Source organism: Barbus barbus (genome assembly GCF_936440315.1).
Source record: "Barbus barbus genome assembly, chromosome: 14".
Taxonomy (NCBI): Eukaryota; Metazoa; Chordata; class Actinopteri; order Cypriniformes; family Cyprinidae; genus Barbus; species Barbus barbus.
In genome coordinates this window covers 30,963,628-30,984,536 of record NC_136742.1, presented here as the reverse complement: position 1 = coordinate 30,984,536, position 20,909 = coordinate 30,963,628, and the positions used below count along the sequence as shown (strand labels likewise).

At 34.1% G+C, this 20,909-nt stretch overlaps 1 protein-coding gene across 6 annotated transcripts in view; it reads right to left on the bottom strand.

Moving 5' to 3' along the window:
- Window positions 1–20,909, bottom strand: part of LOC306880242 (polyphosphoinositide phosphatase-like) — a 73,086-nt gene that overhangs the window by 34,837 nt on the left and 17,340 nt on the right. For all 6 annotated transcript variants that reach the window (XM_079433640.1, XM_079433637.1, XM_079433642.1 and 3 more), the window contains exons 9-16: window positions 19,868–19,968; window positions 18,569–18,731; window positions 11,165–11,262; window positions 7,268–7,401; window positions 7,007–7,123; window positions 5,899–5,944; window positions 4,488–4,636; window positions 4,247–4,413 (exon numbers count right to left, since the gene is read on the bottom strand). In XM_079433640.1, coding sequence (XP_079289766.1) covers window positions 4,247–4,413; window positions 4,488–4,636; window positions 5,899–5,944; window positions 7,007–7,123; window positions 7,268–7,401; window positions 11,165–11,262; window positions 18,569–18,731; window positions 19,868–19,968 — 975 coding nt within the window. The remainder of the gene's footprint in view (window positions 1–4,246; window positions 4,414–4,487; window positions 4,637–5,898; window positions 5,945–7,006; window positions 7,124–7,267; window positions 7,402–11,164; window positions 11,263–18,568; window positions 18,732–19,867; window positions 19,969–20,909) is intronic.

Sequence of the window (20,909 nt, the reverse complement as noted above, 5' to 3'; positions counted from 1 at the left end):
GGGCATCAGTTTTAATGCATTTCTTTCTTTTGATTTTGAGTGAAAAACAACATGTGCTTGAGATTCACCTGTGTTATATCGAAATATAAGAGCGCGGCTCCATTAGACTGCCCTGATGAACAGCATGTGCGCTGAACTATGATTCATTTCAGCAGAATTTACCAGAGGAGAGGTTAAACGAGACAAGGCTATAAATACAGCACGGAGAACAAGAAAAGAGCCTGAAGAAGCTCTAAAACAGGTAGAAACATGAATGATGAGCCGTTCAATCAAACCACAAACCTGTTCCTTTAATTAACCAGCACGCCACAAAAACTGATGTTCTTTCTCTGCATTTTCATCTCGCTTTCCAGTACAAATATATAAATATTCTTAAACCAAGATTAATTTACAGGAGATGCAAATTGACGAGATAAAACGTCAGGTTTTTTTCGGGGGGGGTCTAACTTTAGTGAGGTTTATGCTTAAAACAAGAACAAATAACTGCCAAAGAGGTAAGAAAAATAAATTCTCAAAAAAATAAAAAAAAATCCTTTTTGAAGTGAAACTGTATTTTTAAGCGAGTCTAAAAGGTTTTATTAATATTAACGAACAGCTCACTCAAAAATGAAACTTCTACCAATAAATAAATAAATAAATAAATGTCTCCTTTTATGGTATTTTTGTCTTTATTATAGACATGGTATAAGTCAGGGTTATTATAGTTAACAAACTAAAACAAAACCAAAAATAATGTTACCTGAAATAATATAACTGTAAAACATAAACAAAAGACCCCCCCCCCCCCCCCAAAAAAAAACCCTCAAAATGTACCTCAAATAAAACATGAAATAAAATAACTAAAATTAAACATTTAAAACTATATTTTATTAAAACATGCAACAATTAAATTTATTATTTATGGGACAAAATATGTCTGATTTTGATTTAGTTTAACCTGACATATTAAAATAAACTAAAAATAAATTATATATATATATATATATATATATATATATATATATATATATATATATATATATATATATATATATATATATATATATACACACATACACACACACACACATATATATAAAATAGCAACCTAATTTAAAAGCTAAATTTTTTTTTATTACATTTTATTAGTATTAAAGCTAAAAAATTACTAAACCTTTAATTTGCTAGTTTTACTAAAATTAAAACTAAAAATATAACCGAATTGTAAATATTAATAGAAGCTATAATGGTCTCTCAATGATACTAAAATACCACAGTTATAAGCTAAAAAAAAAAAAATCCTTTAAAACGCAGTTTTACATGCAACAAGATTTAGATATTGTTATTAAACATTATGTAATATTTGATCAGACAGGAACCGGTTCATACAGGTTTTCCAGATGAAAATCATTAGACGTGTCTGAGATGCATGAGCGTTATCTGGCATATTAAAACTGAATTATTTGACTGAATCTTCATTTTTGGGAGAACTACTCCTCGAATAACTCCAGACAATGTCGCAGTGTCCTCCAGCAAACGGGTCGCTTTAAACACCATGTTAGCATCCATCTAGTGTTGAAATGAGACGGAGACGGAGACCAGGTGAAGACGTCCAGGTTAACATGACAGGAGACGCTGAGAAATGAGTCACTCATCCATGCCTGTCGCTCCTTTAATAAACTTCATCTCTCTGCTCATATCAGAGAAAAAACAAGCCTCTCTGGACTCATCGAGCAAATCTGAACGAATCAAACCTGACAGGCCAAGCGTTTTGATTATATGGTGATCTGATGATAGAAATGGTTATTATAAAATAGGGCGGGCGATAAATGTGGGATATATTTAAAAGAAAATTAAATTTGAATATTAATTTATACAGTATATATACATATGCATAATATATTTAACATATAAAAAGATTGTTGCAATACAAACATTTAATTTAAACGATTTAAAATTTAGAATTTTAAAATACAATTATAATTTAAATAAAAAAATAAATTAAGGTATACATGTTATGAATAATTCAGAAAAAACATTAAATAAAAAAAAATATTATATAAATTATAGGTGCTTATATATTTTATTATATAAAATAATTATATAAATGTTTAATTCTCTTCATAGGGTAAAAATTTACAAATGTACTTTATATTTATTAGCCAAACATTTAGTTTTAATATGTAAAGGAGATTAAATACATCATATATTTAAAAATTAATAATAAAAATAGTATAATATTACATAAAATATAAAAATGCAACATAAAATATAATAAAAATGATGGATAGATCAATATCTATTTCCCATTTTTTCCCATTGGCTTTATGTCATGTCATAAATAATAGAAACATATTAGCTGAGCTCCCACACATTTTATTTTTAGATAATTATGTGCCATTAATCGAAGCATACACCATAAGACATGCCCATCCTATCATGGACATATATATATATTACTGTTAAATACGTTTGCATTGCTAAAAATTAAGATGCAAATTATACTTTCTGAAAATATCTATATTTTTTCCACTAATCATTTTCAGCTCAGTTTCAGCTTTGCCCAAGATTGTTTTTTTCACTAATTATTTTCCTCCCCACACACACACACACACACACACACACAGAGCCTGGTCTGCTATCCTTGCAGGGACTCTCCATAGGTGTAATGGTTTTAATACTGTACATACGGTTTATTATTTCGCCCTACAGCTAAACCTACCCCTTACAGGAAACTTTCTGCATTTTTAGATTTTCAAAAAACTTCTTTCTGTATGATTTATAAGCTTGTTTACCCATGGGGACCTCAATTTAGGTCCCCACAGTGACACAGAGTCCCCATGAGTCTGTGTGTATTCAGGTTTAAGGAATATAAACACACACACACCACTGTTTGTTTATGTAAACCATGCAGCGTCGCTGATGGCGAAAGCATTGACGCGGGTGCAATATAATCAGCGCTTGATTGAAATGTGGCGCCTTCGCCAATTAACCAAACGGCAATTACATTAGATTTCACTCATATCCTAAAATCATAACATTATTATGAGAACATCAAGCAATTTAGACCACAACATGAGCGTTTGTGTGCGCAAACCGAGCTCCCGCGAGGAAGCAATGACGCGGTGAACGTTCAAACTCAGAATTACAGGAAAACAAACCGTGTGACCCAATAATATTCACCATCGGCCAATAGGATTCGAGTTTGGAGACGCTGTAACCACGGAGAATAGAACTGGGTTGTTGCTATACCGACACACTGGCCTATAAAAGATCCAATCATGTCAGGAAATACAATAAATGAAACGCAATAAACATGGAAAAACACAACAATGTCTTGATTTCAGAAAATCACTTCTTATACAGCAAAACCTGACAATAAGCCACGCACCTTTCCTGATCGATTCGGCTCTGCACGGGGCAAATCACATGTGAGATCGGCCGTTTATAAATGTAATCATTATAATTCATACAGAGTGGGCCATCAACACAAAGCCAGATATGAATAATTCATGAAGGAGAGAATGTGGGTGGAGGATATAATGGCTCACACAGGTCTCTCGCCCGCTCTCTCTCTCTCTCCAGCTCCAGACCATCATTAACTTATGAAACGTGACACATTAACATCATATTCTGAATAATCTTTGAAAATCTAGTTAAGAATGTGAAATTTTTTTTTTTTTGCATTACTGTAATGAGAATCTGTTTAAATGTGCTTAATCAAGAAAAATTATATTAGAAATTAAAAAATAAGTAATAAAAAAAATATTATAAATTATGCTACCGGTCAAAAGTTTGGAATAATTGTATTTTTTATATTTTTGAAAGCCGTCTCTTCTGCTCATCAAGGCTGCATTGATCAAAAATACAGTAAAAATTGTGAAATATTATTATAATTTAAAACAGCTGTTTTCTATGTGAATATCTGTTAAACTGTAATTTAAGAAGAAAATTCAGCTGCGCATCACAGAAATAAATGACAGTTTAACAGATATTCACACATTTTAAATTGTAATATTTTACATCATTTTTAACATATTTCGGATCAAATAAATGCTACCTTGGTGAGCAGAAGAGACGTCTAAAACAACATTTCATTATTCTTAATTTTTGACCAGTATTGTAGTAAAACAAATAAAATTATATATAATTTATATGAGTTGTTTACAGTGGACATAATACCATGCTGTACCACCTTGGAATACCATAGTATTCAACTAGTACCAGGGTACAGATGAAAGCAGCATCCAGGTGCTCAGCTCTTTACCTGAGAAGGCGTTGCTATAGTAACGGGAGAGCGTCTGCATGATGTCTTTGGAGTGCTGTGTCCAGGGTGCGATCTTACGGTACGTCTTCACTCGGTGGACCAGCTGAGATCCTCCGTACTGTAGAGACAGCGTGTCGCCGTGATCCTCGTACAGCTCCTCGAATAACCTGCGCACGCACAGAAACATCATCAGTCGACAGAAACAGAGTCTGACTGCTGTAATGCGTGTTTGCGCAGATACCTGACGCAGTCTGTGTCGAACTGAAGCTTGGGTTTGTCGATCATCCCGAGAGCGTAGAGCTGATACGCCAGAGCACATTTGCCCACCATGAACTGAGCGGTGTTGGTTCGATCCAGACAGTCCACGCAGTTCGTCCTCAAAACGCCCGTCTGTCAAAACAACATGAAAAAAGAAGGATCATGTGACACTGAAGACTGGAGTAATGATGCTGAAAATTCAGCTGCGCATCACAGAAATAAATTACACTTTAACACATATTCACATAGAAAACTGCTTTTTTAACTTGTAACAATATTTCACAATATCTACTGTATTTCTGATCAATACTGGTCAAATAAATGCAGCCTTGGTGAGCAGAAGAGACTCAAAAACTTTAAAACATCCTACTACCCTCAAAAGTGCAGTTTGAATTTAATTAAATATTTCATATATATTGTTTAAATTCAAATGTATTCAAGAGCGTACCAAAGTGCAATTACAAGAAACTACACATATATATAAAAAAAGCACAAATTAATTTATGGAAAATAGATTTTAAAAAAGAGAGAAATAAAAATGGAATTAAAAATGCATAAAAGTAAGTCTGTTCAACACCTAGGGATCAAAGCTTCACTAAGTAGACATTTCTTAAGATGGGCTTTAAATGTGTTATTTATATTTAGAAATATATATATATGCTTTCTGAATGGGCAATTCATTTGGAAATATGAGAAAAACAAGAAAAAAGCAATGATAACTTGAGTTTCAAGGCAGATATTCCTAAAACCTTTAAAGCATTTAAAAAAAATAAAAATAAAATTACATTGTATATTACAATATTGTAAAATAAAACTGTATAAAAAGAGAAAAATCTAAATAGAAAATTATAAAAAAAATGAAAATGACAAAAAAAGATACAAAAATTAAAAAAAATGTGCTGCCATTTAGAAATATCTAAAAAACACACACACACACACACACACACACACACACACACACACATATATATATATATATATATATATATATATATATATATATATAAGTGTGTGTATATATAATGTTTTGATTCATTTTAATTAACATTTAACATTAACATTTATATTAGTAATAGTTAACATTTAGTTTTAGTGTGTGTTCAACAATGAATTCAAATTCATAAAAAATATGTGAATCTGTTCAATACCTACTGATCAAAAGCTTCTCTAAGATATGTCTTAAGATGGGTTTTAAATGTGTTTTAAATATTTTATAAATGTAAAAACCTATGCAAAAAACAGGATTTTTTCAGTTATTTTTCTGTAAATCAAATACCTATTAGAAACAGAGAGTGGCTGCTGTTTAATATGTCAGTCAGACAGACGCTTTATTTCTGAACAGACACTGAATGGAGCACCACGCAGCAGATTTGAAGCTGAGAGTCGAGACAAACCTGTAACCTGCCATTCGGTGTGACCTTCCCTCCGAGATCTCCCCACCTGAACAACAAAGAGAGTCTTTAAAACTGCTGCTCGCCTCACACTTTCACCTCGAGTGTTTGACAACCAATCAGTGAAACACGTGGACCATCGGTGCTTTACAACAACAAGAGCTGGAAAACAACAAAAGTGCTGCCATTTACTTCAGCTGTGACTCAGACGGGAGGTTTTCTGAGCTCTTATGAGAAGCACAGAGACAGCGTTTGCAGCACTGTACACATATGCAGCTCATCAGGAAGGAACACGTCAAAATAGAAACTGCTGTTGTTGTCTATTGGTTCGGTATATTAGTTGGAGTATCTCTGATCCATAATGCTATTCTTCCCTCAGTCTTTCATTCAGTGTTTGGAGCACCATGGCCTTGCAGAAACCGATTCTGCCTTCATGTGAAATAAAAATCTGTCACATGAATCCATTTCTAGAAGTGAAAAACCTAGAGAAAACTCAACAACTACAACTTCAGGTAAAACTTTACTTGAAGCTTTTATGTATAATGCAATGCATTATAAAGATATTCATAATTTGCATTGTAATGCACAATAAATAACTGTAAATAAAGGTAAAATGCATTATAATATTTGAGATCTGCTGTAATGCATTATAGCAATTAATGCATGATTACTATAATGCATTACAGCAATCATGATACAACGCACTATGAGGTGCATTATTAATGCATTCAAGACATGTTTTATAATGCATTACATATAAAAGCTTCAAGTAAAATGTTAAAGGAATAGTTCACCCAAAAATGAACATTTGCTAAAAATGTGAAACAAAACTCATTTGCATATAAAAACACACGTTTGACAGAACAGTTTTTTTCTGAGGGCATTTCTATCACATAAATGTGAATTTAAATGAGTCACATTTGTTATTAAATACATAAACAACATTATTTACACAAGCTTAAGACTGATTAGTTTATTTCTTGCACCTTTATCATGTGACGCCGCTGCTGAAACAGACTTTGCTTTTGTGGAATAAAGCTATTATATAATAAAGCTCACATTAAACAAACGGATGTGTTGATGTAAAGGTCATTTAAATGTGTGCATTTACCTTTCATCAGGACGTAACGTGTGGCAATAAAAGTCAGGTCTATTAACGAAGAATCCCGTCCTCTTCACCACGCTCTCAGCGATCATACTGAGACGATCCAACACGTTACACAGTTTACTGCAGAAGAGACATCACAAAAGATTTATAGACCAAATAAATGCTGAAAAATTGACACTTAAGACTGGTTTTGTGCTCCAGGTCTTCAAAGCTGTAAATATTATATCAGTTCATATAAAAGTCACTTTACACAGTTTTACACACCTCTTGGTGTATCGTGCCATGTCCCAGGCGATGTATTCGATGCCGTGCACCGGCGGGAGGAACTGGTTCAGGTTGATGATGGCGGGGTAAAACTCCTCACTCAGGATCTTCTCATGCTTCCGCTTCTCTCGTTTCTGACAAAATCAAAACCACCAAACTAACAATCATCACACTGATTCCAACAATTTAACCTCAACTTCTAACAATAGATGCTCTCCAGCCCTGAAACAGCAATTTCTTGGTGACAAACTTGCTGCTAACATTTAGTAAATATGCGGCTAACAAAAACACAGCAAATCTTTGGGAACAACGGACAATTTGCAAAAACGGAGTAAAAAAAAAAATTTAAAAAATGTTCAATTAAATCACAAGAAAATACTATTTCAGTCTTACTACTTCAAAATTTCACATTTAATTCATTGTGACGATTCATTGTTATTAAATTTACTAGCAATTTCTGAGTGGAAATTGTTTCAAAGTAAACCTTAAAATTTTTTTTTTTGTGGAAAATACAGTATTCTAGTAAAACTATGTTGGTAACGTTTGGCAGACACTACAACAAAGCTCATTTCTATACAAACAAAGGAATATTTCTATACAAATAATAAGTTTGAATGCATTTTATCATAGGAACACAACTTTAAGAATCTTTTACTCCCTTTTATATAATGCTAAACTGAACCAGAATTAATAAGAATTAATGCGTAAATTATATGCATTTCATCACTAAACAAAATTTGAGAATCATTTTGTCCCTTTTTTAAAAGTTTTTTTGATAAAATAAATGCAACTTTGAGAATCATTTGCTCTCTTTTTTTAAAGTTCTGAATTAAATGAACCAGAATTAATAAACACTGCATTTGTATTTATTTTTTTACTTTGAAGGACATCAGAGATTGCATGAAAACGAAACACAACGTTAAGAGTTATTTCCTCTCAATAATGCATTTAAATGCATACATCTTATGCACTTTTTATGAAAACACAACTTTGACAATCATTTCTCCCTTTTCTAAAATGCTAAATTAAATAATCAGAATTAATAAATACTGCATTTTTACTTTTAAGAACTTTATATATTTGTGAGAAAAAAACATGAAACGTTGCAGCCACGTTCATCATAGGTTTGCCAAGGCACTACATTTTCAAAAGCACATTTCTACACCTACAATTAAATAATGAATCAGAATGCATAAGAAACGCTGTATTGTGCAAGATGTGGATGTAGATGATGGACGATGACTCAAACACACGTCCTCCTGCTCCTCTATAGGGAGCCATGACTAATCCACGATGAACACTAGTAAGATATTATCTGAGCGTCGCACACGCCAGCAGGCAGAAGCACACGTGATTGATGTGTGATTTACACACTCAATCCTTGCCACATTTGCACGTGCTTCTAAACGACTCCAGCATTCACAGAAATCATTCTGTGGCCGTCCGAGTCCTCCTGCGGCCCACAATGCAGTCTGCCTCCCACACACAAACACACACACTCCACTGGAGGCCACTGACAAACACAGAGTCTATGCTGGAGGTCAAACACACATGCACTTCACACACAAACCGCACACGTGTTGCGACTGCATGGTCCAGCGCACTAAACAAGCGTGTGGAGTTAATTAGACCACATTCTTAGCATGCAATGTACCTCATTTGGGTCATTAAGGCTCTTTTGTCACACGCTTTTAACTGGACGGAAAATATACGGTGATTCACACACTGCAACAAAGCCACAAACACACATGCACATGTGTTTTCAACCTGTCAGGCTACAGTTTGTGTTTAATTTAGTCCCTTTCTGGCACCTGGTGTTCACATGGACATCACATGGCTTGTGTGTGTGTGTTTTTGGCTCAAACTGTGATTTGGGTCTTTGTTTTGTCATATCTCATGACAACCAACGTGAGAGATGGGAAATCTGGACAGTAGCTTTTACTCAAAAACATCATGTGCGTTTCTTCATGTGTGCAGTCTGTTGCATCTATAGCAAGTGTATTAGATGCTAAAAGTGTTCATGTGAAGCACACAGAGTGCATGCAATAGCATTTTGTGAAAGAAATTAATACTTTTATTCAGCAAGCAAGCATTATTTTGATCAAAAGAGCCAGTAAAGACATTTATAATGTAACAAAAGATTTCCATTTCAAATAAATGCTGTTCTTTTGAACTTTATATTAATTTAAGAATCCTGAAAATTAAAATGTATCACAGTTTCCGCAAAAACTAATAATAATCAGTTATGTTTCTTAAGCAGTAAATCAGCATATTAGAATGTAATGACGCTGAAGAAAATTCAGCTTTGATCACAGCAATAAATTACATTTTAACAGATATTCCTAAAGAAAACAGATCATTTCAATTGTAATAATATTTTACAATTTAACTGTATTTTTCATCAAATAAATGCAGTCTAAAAAAGATTATAAAAAAAAACTAAAAACATACCAAACCCCCAAATTTTAAAATTGAATGCCCATGAAAAGAAACATAAAAAAGGAGCTAAAAATTGTGTGTTCGCAACACAACGTGACAGTCCAACAAAATATTTAATGTGAAATAATGCAAGGTGATATGATGCAGTGATAATTGTAATTAATATTACTAATGCAATAATGCAAAAAAAATAAATAGGCCTTATTTGCCTTATGCAAATATTTAGTTTGTACTTCATTGCAGATTAGAATCAAACATTCAATAAAATTCAGCTTATAAAAGTTTGGACAATTCTTATTCTCTTAATCTTCATTGGCTTGTCTTTTTTTTTAGTTTACTCACCAGACTAATATTAATTATCTGATATACTAATATATAAATAGGGGGAAAAAAATACAAATAATACTGATAAGATAAAACTACTACGAATTCTACTATTAATAAGAACAATATAAAACGCACTAAGGATTATTGAGCTGCTGGGTTCATGAATATTAATCAGGTTGTCTGCGTTCGCTCGAACTGATTCGCTGAATTCAAAACAGGGAGGATAATAGGTGAGCGCCTGCCAATGAGATTGCTGTTTGCGCATTAGTCCCGCCCACTACCAGAAAACCCGGCAGTTCTTAAAAGCTGAAGAATTCCAAAGGAACTCCGTTATTTTTACAGGAAAATACAACAAAGGATATAATTTACATGTAGCGCATAAATTCTGCAAAACTGCAGACTTGGTAACATAGCGTGCCAACTTGATGCTTCCTCTGAAGACTGCTTAGATGTGTTGGACTTGAAGCAGCGCTGCTAAACCGATCGCTGTGTGTCATCAAATACTGTGAGAGCTATAAGAGAGCGGGCGTCTCCTTAGGCTTTCTCTCGCCGTACTTTGATGTCATACACCGATCGATCTTCAAGTTGAACAGAGTGTAATCACAGCCTCTGCAGTTGAAAAATCATGTTTTTCATATCACGATATTATCGCAAATGCAATTAATCGCTCAGCCCTACTTAACATCTCATAATTATTACTTATTATCTCATAATCTTGACTATGTCATAATGACTCAGTATCTCATAATTTTTACTTTGTCATTATGACTTAGCATTTCATAACTTAGACTTTTTTTTCATAATTATGACTTAGTATCACAAAATGTAAACTTTTGTCATAATTATGGCTTTGTATCTCATAATTTTGACTTTTTATGTCATAACTATTAAAATTCTTTAGTTGTATGCGTGTTAAAAATTTAACTTTTGAGTCCATCGTACAAAACGTCTTTCGTTTTTTGGTCCTTATAAAAGGAATAAAAAATAGAACTGATCAATAACATGTTTTACAATAAATATTACAGTGCTACAATATTGATATTTTGGTGATTTCTCTTTATGCAAAGTATAATTTCCTCCTGATTTTGGGGTGAAATGGAGGACGTGGAGACGGGAAATACTGGATCTCACCTTGACGAGGTTGAGGATGATGATGGGCGACCCAAACCTCTGCAGCATCTGATCGAAGTGAAGAGCAGCAATGTGAGCGTACGGGTCGGCTTGGTCCACTAGAGAGAGAGAAAGAGCATTTTAATAAGAACAGCTCTTCACACAAATGATTCAGTCATAAGATTCATGGTCAGGATGACATAAATCCAGAGTCATTTTAAAGCAAATGAGTTCACATTTCACATCATGTGTCAAATTACCAACTCTAGAAAATATTCCTGTTTTATGTGTGATAAAAATTGCAAATGTTTTCCTGGGTCCTACAAAATGTGTCCTTCAAAGACCAGCTGATGCCAGAGATAATATTTCAATCAGCTCTTTTAAATAAAAAGTAAAAAATGGTAACTCATAATTTATTACTTTGTCATTATGATATGACATTATGACTTTTTATAGAATAATTATGACCTTTTTGTCCTCACCTAGCATCTCAATTTTAATCTTTTATCTCAATTATGACTTTGTAAATAATAATGACTGTCAAAATTGACTTTTTACGCCAGAAATAAAACTCAAGTCAAAGTGACATAACATTATATAATTAGATAAAAGATTGAAACTATGAGATTAGTCATAATTATGATTATTCATAATTAAGTTCATAATTCATCATTTAGTACCTTCCATTTTTGACGATTATTTCACAATTCTGACTTAATATCTCATAATTTTTACTTTTTTATGGCATAACGGCTAAGCATCTCATAATTTTTGCATCATAATTATGACTTAGGGTATCAAAATTATGACTTACCGTCAATTATGACTTAGTATCTCATAATTTTACAGTACGTCAAAACTATGACTTCACATCTTATATCTGACTTATATCATAATTATGACCCAGTATCTCATAATTTTGAATTAGTAAATTATGACACATTTTAGACTTACAGTATGTCACAGAAGTGATCTACACCCCTCACATTTTTGTAAATATTTTATTATATCTTTTCATGTGACAACACTGAAGAAATGACACTTTGCTACAATGTAAAGTAGTGAGTGTACAGCTTGTATAAGAGTGTAAATTTGCTGTCCCCTCAAAATAACTCAACACACAGCCATTAATATCTAAACTGCTGGCCACAAAAGTGAGTACACCCCTAAGTGAAAATGTCCAAATTGGGCCCAAAGTGTCAATATTTTGTGTGGCCACCATTATTTTCCAGCACTGCCTTAACCCTCTTGGGCATGGAGTTCACCAGAGCTTCACAGGTGTCCACTGGAGTCCTCTTCCACTCCTCCATGACGACATCACGGAGCTGGTGGATGTTACTCTAACCTTGCGCTCCTCCACCTTCTGTTTGAGGATGCCCCACAGATGCTTAATAGGGTTTAGGTCTGGAGACATGCTTGGCCAGTCCATCACCTTTACCCTCAGCTTATTAAGCAAGGCAGTGGTCGTCTTGGAGGTGTGTTTGGGGTCATTATCATGTTGGAATACTGTCTCTGCTTCAGTATGTCACAGTACATGTTGACATTCATGGTTCCCTCAATGAACTGTAGCTCCACAGTGCCGGCAGCACTCATGCAGCTCCAGACCATGACACTCCCACCACCATGCTTGACTGTAGGCAAGACACACTTGTCTTTGTACTCCTCACCTGGTTGCCGCCACACATGCTTGACACCATCTGAAACAAAATAAGTTTATCTTGGTCTCATCAGACCACAGGACATGGTTCCAGTAATGCATGTCCTTATTCTGCTTGTCTTCAGCAAACTGTTTGCGGGCTTTCTTGTGCATCATCTTTAGAAGAGGCTTCCTTCTGGGACGACAGCCATGCAGACCAATTTGATGCAGTGTGCGGCGTATGGTCTGAGAACTGACAGGCTGACCCTCCACCCCTTCAACGTCTGCAGCAATGCTGGCAGCACTCATACGTCTATTTCCCAAACACACCCTCTGGATATGACGCTGAGCAGGTGCACTCAACTTCTTTGGTCGACCATGGCGAGGCCTGTTCTGAGTGGAACCTGTCCTGTTAAACCGCTGTATGGTCTTGGCCACTGTGCTGCAGCTCAGTTTCAGGGCCTTGGCAATCTTCTTATAGCCTACGCCATCTTTATGTAGAGCAACAATTCTTTTTTTCAGATCCTCCGATTTCAGATCCTTCTTTGCCATGAGGTGCCATGTTGAACTTCCAGTGACCAGTATGAGAGAGTGAGAGCGATAACACCAAATTTAACACATACCTGCTCCCCATTCACACCTGAGACCTTGTAACACTAACGAGTCACATGACACTGGGGAGAGAAAATGGCTAATTGGGCCCGATTTGGACATTTTCACTTAGGGGTGTACTCACTTTTGTGGCCAGCGGTTTAGACATTAATGGCTATGTGTTGAGTTATTTTGAGGGAGCAGTCAATTTACACTGTTATACAAGCTGTACACTCACTATTTCACATTCTTACAAAAATGTGAGGGGTGTACTCACTTCTGTGAGATACTGTATGTCAATTATGATTTAGTATCTCATAATTTTGACATTTGTTCTTACTTGAAATGGGCTTCCATATGAATATGACATGAACCATTTAAGACAACTCAATGTGCACTATGTGGGTCATAAGTCTGCGCTGAGCAGCAGGCTACAATCTAACTGTGCAGTGACAAACCTATAAACAGATTAGAGCACAACACACAAAACACTCCTGGAAGTAGGTTATGAGAACGAGGTTCTCTCGCATACACAAATCTCCTTTTTGCATGGATTCATTAACACCACACAAAGTGTATACAAAGTCAGCATAATCAAACACTTGAGTATAGAAAAGTCCTTCAGAAGGTCAGACAAAGCTCATGGAAATGGCAGCATGACACATGTTAGTGATGAAAGAGAAAAAATGTGTCTCATCTTCTCGCAGCACCCCAAACAATCAACGAAAGATGGCCGAGACTCGAGCTTTGCATAACAACTTCTCTCCTGTTTTTGTTTAGCAGAAAATCGATATCTGTTATCCTGGAAGCCTTTTGTGTTAGTGCGGTTTTAAACCTGACCTAATTACAGAAAACATTCTTCATAAACCCTCATCATCTTCTGACAGAAGGACATTTGCAGGCAAATTGCATAATGTATTAGGAAGATGAGTAAGTGCAGAGGATGACGAGTCTGGAAATGAAGAAAATCACATACAATTTATCATAACTAAGAACTTAGTGTCATATCCGAGTGTCATTTTGATAAAAATGCACAGGAGAAAACTGGTTCCTTAAAAAAATAGATCAAAATGCTGTTTTTGTCCAGATTTGTGTTATTGGACCAGTTTAATTTGACAAAAAGTGCGAAAAAGTCAAAGAGATTGTCTTAAAAGTTACTATACTAGTAATTGTGCTTATTTACTTACAGATTAGGGGTGTAAGAAAATATCGATACACGCATCGCGATATTTTGTTTGGCGATACTGTATTGATTCTCCAAAACATACAAGATTCTTGGCAGTTGTTTCGTTTTGAGTTCATATCCCGACCGCTAGATATCGGTCTTCATCTCTGAACTTAAACAGTGAGAAATACTAGCATCAGGGCACTCCACTAATGTTAGCGTTAATATAGTTCGCTGCCAGTAATGGAGGATGAAAGAATTGTTCCAGTTCTCGTTTCGATGTGCAAAGCTGAAGTGTGGCGCCATTTGGGCTTATGGGTAATGTCCGCCCCGGGACTGCGGCGCAACCTCGGTTCTGCCGCTTGCCGCGTCCCGTGTTGAAGAGCCTTTGGGGCGCGGCTGGCGGTAGAGTTGGGGCGGTTCACGCGTCGCGGTCTCGCCGATTCCACGCGGAACATAAATACAAACTGAAAAACCTGTGAAATCCAAGTTCAAAAGTTCTCAGAATGCTTAACATCTGTATTTATTTGATTGTTTTACAATTGTTTTGTTTTCTTTAGGAATCCTGCAAGCACTTTATTTTTCATTGATATTAAGCAGATGTAATTAATTTTTTGTTCAGATCAAATGTTATGACATTGTATGTTACAATTGTAAACTTAAACTGTGAACCTTTAAAGTAGTTTATAAATATATATTTTTCTTTTTATAAAATACATTTTATACATACATTTAACTAAAGAATCATGCAAGCACTTGAATATTTCCCCCTTTACTCGTACTGCACAAAAAGTGGTTCAATAATGTTGAATGTTACAGGGACTGATTATTGCAAATGCAGATCCCAGTGTGTTCTGGTTAAACTATTTGTTATTTATTTATTTTTTGCTAAGGTTTGCATATGGTGGTGTGTTCTTAATGACAGCTTTCCTAAAAAATATATATCCTATTTCTAAAATAAGAAATATCTCAATATATCGTCTTGCTTACAGTATCACAATGTATCGTATCGCAACCCCTGTATCGTGATACGTATCGTATCACCAGATTCTTGCCAATACACAGCCCTATTACAGATATGGGATACAATGAGGTATGAGGTACTAAGATGAGAAAAAAGTTATTATTAGTACATAACATTATAATTATGACTTTTTAAGTCAACATTATGAGATACTAAGTCATCATTATGAGATTATTGTGGCATGAAAAATCATTATCATAAGTCAAAATTATGAGATACCAAGTGATCGAGATAAAAGTCATTATGACATAAAAAGTCAATTATAATACTTAATTATAATAAAGTCAGAATTCAGGCACTAAGTCATAACTATGAGATAAGTCATGATTATGACAAAATTACTTATGATATTAAGTCAAAATTGAGATACTAAATCATCATTATGAGATACCAAGCCATCTTTCAGAGACAAAAGTCACTATTATGGCATAAAAAGCCATAATCGTAATATTAACTCAAAATTATGAGATACTAAGTCCAGGGCTCGCAAAATTTAAAAATCCCTGGTAGCCCTTCGGGCAGGTACTCTTCAGATTTTGGTAGCCCGAAAATTAATTTAACTAGCCAAAATAAAAAAGACCATTTTTTAAATATAGAAAATAAGATAAGTCTAAATGTCAATCAAAAACATTTTCAATGCACAAATATCAACAAATACCAATTAAATAAATTGATTTTTAAAAATTCAGCACATACCCTGTAAATAATTAAATAAAATTAGGCAATATATGAACCGTTTTAGCGCTGCACAAGTAAAATGAACACTGTATGAGTGGGGTTGGACAATGTCTATGGTAACATTTTAAGCCATAAAATGACATGATTTACAGCTTAATAAAGTTTTCACACACAAAACGAAATCTTATAAAATGGCATTTCAGCTTTTAAACCATTTTTATGAAAAGGGACAAGTCAAACATATTATATTAATTTAAAACATAAATATTACTGTCTTAATTGTTTAGATTTTTAGAAGGCACATTAACTTTTCACATTTGCAACTCTGTTTGCTGCATAAAAACATGGGTGGATATTCACATTGATCTGAACATAAGAGGCACACTGTAAATGCAAATTCACTCTCCGCCACGAGGTGGCGCTTTAGGAGCAAATAGCGGCTTCTCCGGTACGCTAACAGCAAGCAGCACCGCGCTCATATATACGCTGCTTTAACAGGCATTGAAAATGAAGATGCCACCGATACGTTTCTGAAGACAGACGATTCCCTTCAGAGACACGTTCACATAAAAACATCTGCGCCGCGTTTTGACTTTGAAATGTGCAGCGCTCATTTATTCAATGACATCATTTAATCAGCTGTATCGCGGTTCTTGTCGTTACATCCCAACTGCAAGACCTCTTGAAATTGTAATTAAGACTCTTCTTATACATTTTACGTATTTAAACCTTTGTATGGCCTTAAATTTTATACAACTAAATTGAGAGTTTTAAGGGCCTGCAGGAGCCCTGTATTTTAAGGTAGCTCGTCGAGTAGGGCAGTGATACATTAGCGATTTTGCGAGCCCTGAAGTCATAATTATGAAATAAGTCATAATGACATGAAAAGACCTAATTATGATAAGTTGAAATTATGACATACCTAGTCATTATTATGAGATAAAAGTCATTATTACGACATAAAAAGTCAATTATAACACTAAGTCAGAATTATGAGATAAGTCATTATGACGACAAAATTTCTTAATTACGATATTAAGTCAAAATTGGTGACACAGGTACTACATCATAAAGAGATACCAAGTCATCTTTCAAAGACAAAAGTCATGATGGCATAAAAAGACAATTATGATATCAAGCTGAAATTATGAGATACTGATGCATCACAAGCACGACAGAATTTGTGTTGGACAGGAATTTTGTATTTGAAGCAAAAAGGACATGTCGAACCCGAGGAAACACACACGGTTGAGGACGCTGGCGATAACCAATCTAAGATAAGCCGCAAGCGCAGTTGGATCAGCGTGAGCCGCTGTACATATGAAATGTCATCTTGCTTTGGCTGAAAAGCGGTGAAATGGGTTCAGGATAGAGATAAAGCAAGAGAAGATGAGAGATCCTCAGACGGCCCGGGTGATGTCATCCGACAAAGAAGAATCTGCTAAAACCTCGAAAAACCAGAAGAAACAACTGATGTTCAGGTACCATGGTATGTGGAAAACAACTGTGAAACTTGATCACTGCCATGAATAAATAAAATAAAAAAAGTAGTACTATATTTAGCAGCAGGATGAAAAAATAAATAATTTAAAAAAGAAAAATAAATATCAGTAGGTTTAACTATTTTGCAGTATTTGTAACCGTACAAAATAAAATACATAAATAGATACATTTTTTTAAAATTAAATTAAAATTAAAAGTAGGTTTGAATTGTATTTTGCACCATGGTATGTGGAAAACAACTGTGAAACTTGATCACTGGCATGAATAAATTTAAACATTAAAATAAAATAAAACGTAATTAAATGTATTAAAATAAACAATAAAATTACGTTTTAGCTGTATTTTGCAGCATGGCATGTGTTAAGCAACTGTAAAACTAGATCACACCCATGATAAATCAACAGTCCAGAGTCACACACACACACACACACACACACACACGCATGAATGTGCATCAGTGTAAATCGGGTGCAGACTTTGTTTTGTCTGACTTTGGGGTCAGAGGCAGTTCATCTACAGTATATAAACCAGGATCATGAAAACATCCGTATGCAAAATCTGGCATTTCAGGGTCTAACTGGATGTTTTTAAACAGGACACACTTTCTGAATTTTCAAATCGAACATTGCACATTTAAAGAATCTATTAATGTCTGAAGCATTGAGCTCCGAAAAATTTCCAAACAAACCTTTAGCAGATAAATGCATTTAAACACAGCCTTTCTCTTCTAGAAAACATCCCTCCCTGTCCTGAAGGAGGGTGAAGGCTCAGTTTTGAGCTGATAAACAGGAAGTAGTGGTGAGGTAATGGACAGGAAGTGGCTCTTACGGCGTATGGGCGGTTTGGGCATCATGGTGGAGATGTCCTGAGACCAGTACAGAGGAACCGAGCCTCGGACCTGAACACAGGAGGAGAAACTGCCCGCCGTCAACGACATGACCGAGGCGTCGTGGATGATCTGCTCCGTCTCCACCTCGTTCGCTACATCACCCTGAAAATACGAGCACAAATCACGTGACATACTCGTTTTACATGCTATAGAGAAGTACACATAATCAGACATATTATCAGCTCTGAAAATCAAAGATTAAATTAAATAAAAAAAAATAAAAAATAAAATAATAATAATGAAATAAAAAAATAGGTTTTAACTATATTTTGCAGAAGGGTACAAAATAAATAAATAATGGAAATTAAAATAAGTAGCTTTTAATTTAAAAACAAATATTAAAAAAATTAAAAATGTAAATAAAAAAATATTTAAATAAAATAAAAAACATTGAATTAAATTGAATAAAATGTAAAAAAATAAGATAAAATAAAAAAACATTACAACATGGGGTATGTTTTGAGCTCTGAAAATCAAAGACATAACATAAAATAAGTAGCTTTTAATTTAAAATATTTTTTTAAATAAAAAAACGTAAAAAATAAAATGAAATAATAAATAATATTTAATAATGGAAATTCAAATACGTATCTTTTGATTAAAAAAATGGAAATGTAAATAAAAATCAATTAAATGTATTAAAATAAAGTTAAATAAAACAAAAACCATTTAATAAAATTAAAAAATAATATTAAATAAAATTAAAAAAACATTTAATATACATAAAATAAAATAAAATATATTTTGGAGAAGGGTATAAAATAAAATTAAAATTATATAAAACCTGAGTTTTGTATAAATTCAAACTGTGTTTGAGTTTTCGGGCAGCCTAGTGGTTTGACATACTACTATTTGCATATTTCTGAGTCGAGAAGTACACACATTCAGACATGGAGTATGTTTTCAGCTCTGAAAATCAAAGATTTATAAATAATATACAACATTCCCTTAAGTAGCTTCAACACAATTACACAGACTTTTGTAAGTATCCTGTAGTGGTGAAATACTTTCTCAAAGAGAGCTTGACTGAGGTTTAACTGTGAAATGAGCAGCTGAAATACGTCAGTCTGCAGTTTTGAAGTATCTTCCCCATCATAAAGCATCACAGAGAGCTTAGCGAAGCTTTAACGGCCGACAGCTTTAGAGCAAACAAACGTTACATAATCACACCTGAACACACAGAGATAAATACAGGAGAAGCACGGCTCGTGTTGGACAAAAGAGCACATGGTCCGTACCTCACAGTTCGCTCCTCGCTTGAGGAATCGTGTCCCGGCGAAGCGGCTGGAGCGGCGGGCGATGAGCGTGACATGCACCGGCCGGCCGTAGATCAACAGCTCTGAGCGCCAGCGTTAAAGAACCACAACACTAGCATCTGATCAAAACAACAGGAGCCAAGAATGATGCTCTTCACGTAATCAATGCTGCTCTTTGAATATTTAGAGGTAAATATAAAACTGAGAAAATTAAATATTCCAAGGCACTCATTTAGTAAAAATAAAAAGCCTTTAATTAACTGGGCTAAGTCATTAAAATAGTTAAAAGTGATCTATGTCCAGTTAAAGGCTTTTTATTTTACTAGCATCTGATATCAACACGCAGCACATGACCATTCCACCAGAAATCTGCAATAGAATGTTACTGTAAATAAAAATAAACACCAACGAAAAATTAAATAACTAGGTTTTAACTGTATTTTGCAGAAGGCTACAAAAATTTGAATAATTAAATTAAATAAAAATTAGTGCTGTTAAACGATCGCATCCAAAATAAACGTTTTTGTTTACATAATATATGTGTGTTCTGTGTATATTTATTATGTATATATAAATACACACACATACAGTATATATTTTGAAAATATTTACATGCATATACATTGATATTCTTACATTTCATATTATATATATATTTAATATATAAACAAAGCATTTTTCTTAAATATATGCATGCATGTGTTTGTATTTATATGTCCATAATAAATATACACAGTATAAACACATAACAAAAACTTTTATTTTGGATGAGAATGATTGTGATTAATTGTTTGACAGCACTAATAAATAGGTTTTAAAAAAGTATCAATTATTAAAATCAAATCAAATCAAAGTAGGATTCGAGTCGAGACTCTTCTTGCATACTATACAGTAGAGAAGAACACATATTCAGACATGGGGTATGTTTTTAGCTCTGAAATCAAAGATATGAATAAACTAAAAAATAAAATACATTTACAGAAGGGTATAAAATAAAAATAATAAAATCTTTGAAAATCAAAGA